The sequence below is a fragment of the Schistocerca nitens genome, unplaced genomic scaffold, assembly GCF_023898315.1.
Source record: "Schistocerca nitens isolate TAMUIC-IGC-003100 unplaced genomic scaffold, iqSchNite1.1 HiC_scaffold_451, whole genome shotgun sequence".
Taxonomy (NCBI): domain Eukaryota; kingdom Metazoa; phylum Arthropoda; class Insecta; order Orthoptera; family Acrididae; genus Schistocerca; species Schistocerca nitens.
In genome coordinates, this window is record NW_026045984.1 from 44,982 (window position 1) to 49,262 (window position 4,281).

A 4,281-nucleotide genomic window follows, 5' to 3' on the forward strand; every position below is an offset into this window, starting at 1 on the left:
GTCAGCACTGAATGAGACTGGTCGTTATTGAATTTCCTGTGATTATTTGCCTTATAAAAATTCTATCCCTCTGGCAGAATGTCATGATAATTTTAAATCATTTACATGTACTGAATAAGTTATCTGTGACACCCATACATTTTTATCTTTCGGTTTATAGTCCCTGATTTTGTGGATGGTGAAATACTGTTTTTTGTATCGTGTAAATCAACATTTCACACCTCTTTTCTCCTTCCTCAGTTTCATTGAAAGTGCTGGTGACAGCTGTAACGTTCCGTATCAAGAAGCATTACATCAAGGACTAGTCGATGATGATCTGGAGATAGATACAGAGATGTCAACAGATTTCAGTATGTCTCATAACTATACAAAGTTACAGACTTCACAAGAAGACAGCTTATGTGGCACAAGATTCAGTTGTAGCATCAGGGAAAAGGAATTCCATAAGTTTAACTGTAGTTTCTGCCTACAGAGCTTCCCTTCAAAATACAGACTCATAATGCATATCTTCATCCACATTGATGGTGTGCAGGCACCTGCATATGTGTGTAAGTCATGTGGTGAGGTATTGCCCACTGATGACAGCTTGAAAGAACATTTGAGAATGAGTGAGGGTGACCAAGCATTATCAGCTGCAAACAGTGACAAACTTGAATGCAGTGATGACCATGAAAACAACATCTCCTTAGAAAGTGTACGAGAAGAAATGGTGGAACAGACTGAGAAGCAATCTTCATCCAAGGAAACCAGGAAAACTTTAAGGAAGTCCTTTAGTGACATATGCAATACACATACTGTGACACAAGTTGCAGAGAAACTCAGATGTGATGACTATGGATTTTTGTGTACAAATGATCATGTTAATGTCCACACTGTGCTACGTGCAAAGAGACATCACAAATGTGATGTTTGTGGAAAATCGTTTACTCAGTCGAGCAATCTCACGATACATGAATTAATACACACGGGAAAGAGACGCCACGAATGCGGTGTTTGTGGAAAATCGTTTACTCAGTCGGGCAATCTCAAGACCCACAATTTAATACACACAGAAAAGAGACCCCATGAGTGCGATGTTTGTGGAAAATCTTTTACTGGGTCGAGACATCTAAAGAGGCACGGTTTAATACACACTGGTAAGAGACCCTACAGATGTACTGTTTGTGGAAAATCGTTTATTCGTTCGGACAATCTCAAGGTACATGAATTAATACACATGGGAAAGAGACCCCACGTATGCCGTGTTTGTGGAAAATCGTTTACTCAGTCGAGCAATCTCAAGACACATGAATTAGTACATACAGGAAAGAGACCTCATGAATGCGGTGTTTGTGGAAAATCGTTTACGCAGTCGGGCAGTCTCAAGACCCACAATTTAATACACACAGAAGAGAGACCCCATGAGTGCGATGTTTGTGGAAAATCTTTTACTGGGTCGAGACATCTCAAGAGGCACGGTTTAATACACACTGGTAAGAGACCCTACAGATGTACTGTTTGTGGAAAATCGTTTATTCGTTCGGACAATCTCAAGGTACATGAATTAATACACATGGGAAAGAGACACCACGAATGCGGTGTTTGTGGAAAATCGTTTAATCAGTCGAGGAATCTCAAGACACACGAATTAATACACACAGGAAAGAGACCCCACGAATGCGATGTTTGTGGAAAATCGTTTACTCAGTCGGGCAATCTCAAGAGGCATTTGTTGACACACATTGGAAAGAGACTCTACAAATATAGTGTTTGTGGTAAATCGTTTCCTCAATGGGGCAGTCTCAAGAAACGTGAATTAATACACACTGAACAGGGACAACACAAAGTCAATGTTGGTGGCAAATCGTTTTCAGAACTGGGTCATCTAAAAACACAAATTAATACACGCAGGAAGGAGCCCCTAGAAATATGATACTTGTGGCAAATATTTTTCTTACTCCGGTAATCTCAAGGAAATAATTAGTACACACCGGTAAATGACAACACAAATGTAGTATTTATGGCAAATTGTATAAAAACTCGAGTAACCTCAAAAAACAGCTATCACTACACACTGAAAAAAATGCTACACAGATGTGACATTTGCTGGGAATCTTTTACTCCAGTCTATCATCTTTTGAAGCATGCAATAATACACATTACGTAGATACCACTCAAAGTATTGTTGAGGTCTGTAGACTTACACATGTTCAAAGGAGACCATAAGTGTGTTATGAATATGGTCGCATGTGGTACAGAAAGGTCACAAAAATGTGACAAATCTGTTTTCACAGCTTCATGTTCAAAGAAGTTGCATACCAAATACAATATATGAAGCACACAATTGCAATTTTTTGTTGTAAATGCTCCATGCTATAACGATCTGTCTACCAGAAATTGGTGCATTGAGAGATATCTGTTACTCGTTTGAGTAGAAGTCCTATGCAATAATCAGGACTTTATATTCTTCAAGAGTATTTACCAGTATGTTGCTAATTATTTGAAAGAAACTGCCATTTCAATATTCATGTAGCTGTGGGCAGTACCCAGGCGATATAAATGTGTTTATTACACATCCATCACTCAGGCTATTTTTCTCAACAATGGAAAAAGATACAAAAATATCATGATTATGCAAACATGTTACTGAGGTATGCCTCCTTAATAGTAATGCTATTTGTGTGATCAAAATTTGCACACATGTGAACTATCTGTGCTACTTCTACATTAGGAAATAACTGGTGGTGGCAAGTATACAGACATCAGGCAAAAATTGTAATCATCTGCCTAGTAGCATTTTGATTCACCTTCAGACTGCAATACAACAGTGCTTCTGTATGGTATGGACTCATTAGTTCTCTGTTAGTTATCCCCTAGTAAATTGGACTATGTGTCTACACACATCTCTCACAGTTACCATTAACTGCAGGCTATCAGTTTGTTGCTGTGTAGTTGGTGTGCAATAGCATCCCAAATTCGTTTCATAATGATCTAATGAGGTGAGCTGGGTGGGAAAGACAACAGTATGAGCTATCATGATTCTCGAATCATTGCAGTGTGATTCTGACCTTGTGATTTGGACAGTTATCCTGCTGTAAGATGTTGTCACTCTCAGGAAATACATAAAGCATTAAGTGACAGAGGTTGCAATAATGTTCGTGTTCTCCACATCTGTCATGGTTCTTCCAATTATGACCAGCTGTTTCTTGGTGTCTCATATGAATATCCCCCATTTGCCCCCATCTTTCTGCACCTGTTGTGTTGTGCATGTGTTGAACGACTGTTCATCTGGATGATGGCACATCTGGCCACAACCATTGACCTGGTCCACAAGAAATGTCACTTATCCCAACACGTGACACATCTTTATTGGTATGCAGTCCAATATCAATTATCCCATTGTATTACTATAGTAACTGACAATGTTGTTAGATCAACATGGGAATACAGGGCTGTTATATAACTTGTGGCCTCATGTTCAACAGTGTCTGCTGAATAGCTTGAAACTCTTGTGCCTGCTCAAGCATTTTCTCCTGTCTCCACAGATTGCCATCAATCCCACTTTACAGAGCAGCTAGGTTCTGATCTCCTTGTTCTAGGTAATGCATGCTAATCCTACAACCTTTTGTCAACTTGTGGATATACCATCTTTCAACGATGTTCCATAGAGGCTAATGATAGAAGCATCTGAGCAGCCAACCAGATTCACTGTTTTTTAGATGGACTTACCCAGGCACCAGGCAAAACCATCTGCTCTTTGGCAAAGTTGTTTATGCCAGTTTTTTACACATACTGTAACTAGAATGATTACCCATTCATTGCTGGTTATATAGTTTCGTTACTGCGTGACATAACCAAATGCCACTGGGTAGCACACACTCCTCCTAGGGAAGTGGGTATAATGATTTGGATCAACAGTGTATCTTGACACAAAAGGATCTTTTGGTAAATTGTGTAGTAATTCAAATTTTCATGCTTCGTTAAATTTTATGCCAATACACTATTGTCAGTTTAAGTGCCATATTTCTTGTGAAAAATATTTGTATTAAAAATCCCTGTACATAATTCTGATTAAATGAAGATTAATTTTATGCATCAAATCTTTTAATTATTTGTCTGTTTTTAAATATCATGTAACTACTGTACAAACATCAGTGGGAAAACTGTCATCATGTAGTGTCAGATTGTAATTCCAATTGTTTGTATAAACATGAGGACAGTTGAAAGAGCTCAGTGTGATTACTACAATATGAATTTAATCCAAATGCATAATTTTTATTGTAATAAGTTAATTTATTAAAT

At 38.2% G+C, this 4,281-nt stretch overlaps 1 protein-coding gene across 1 annotated transcript; it reads left to right on the plus strand.

Annotated features, from left to right (window-relative positions):
* Positions 1 to 245: 245 nt before the first annotated feature.
* Positions 246 to 4,058, plus strand: LOC126232144 (zinc finger protein OZF-like). The gene has a single exon (XM_049942449.1). It carries the CDS (start codon positions 335 to 337, stop codon positions 1,910 to 1,912), a length of 1,578 nt encoding a protein of 525 aa, XP_049798406.1. The 5' UTR covers positions 246 to 334; the 3' UTR covers positions 1,913 to 4,058.
* The last annotated feature ends 223 nt before the right edge of the window (positions 4,059 to 4,281 follow it).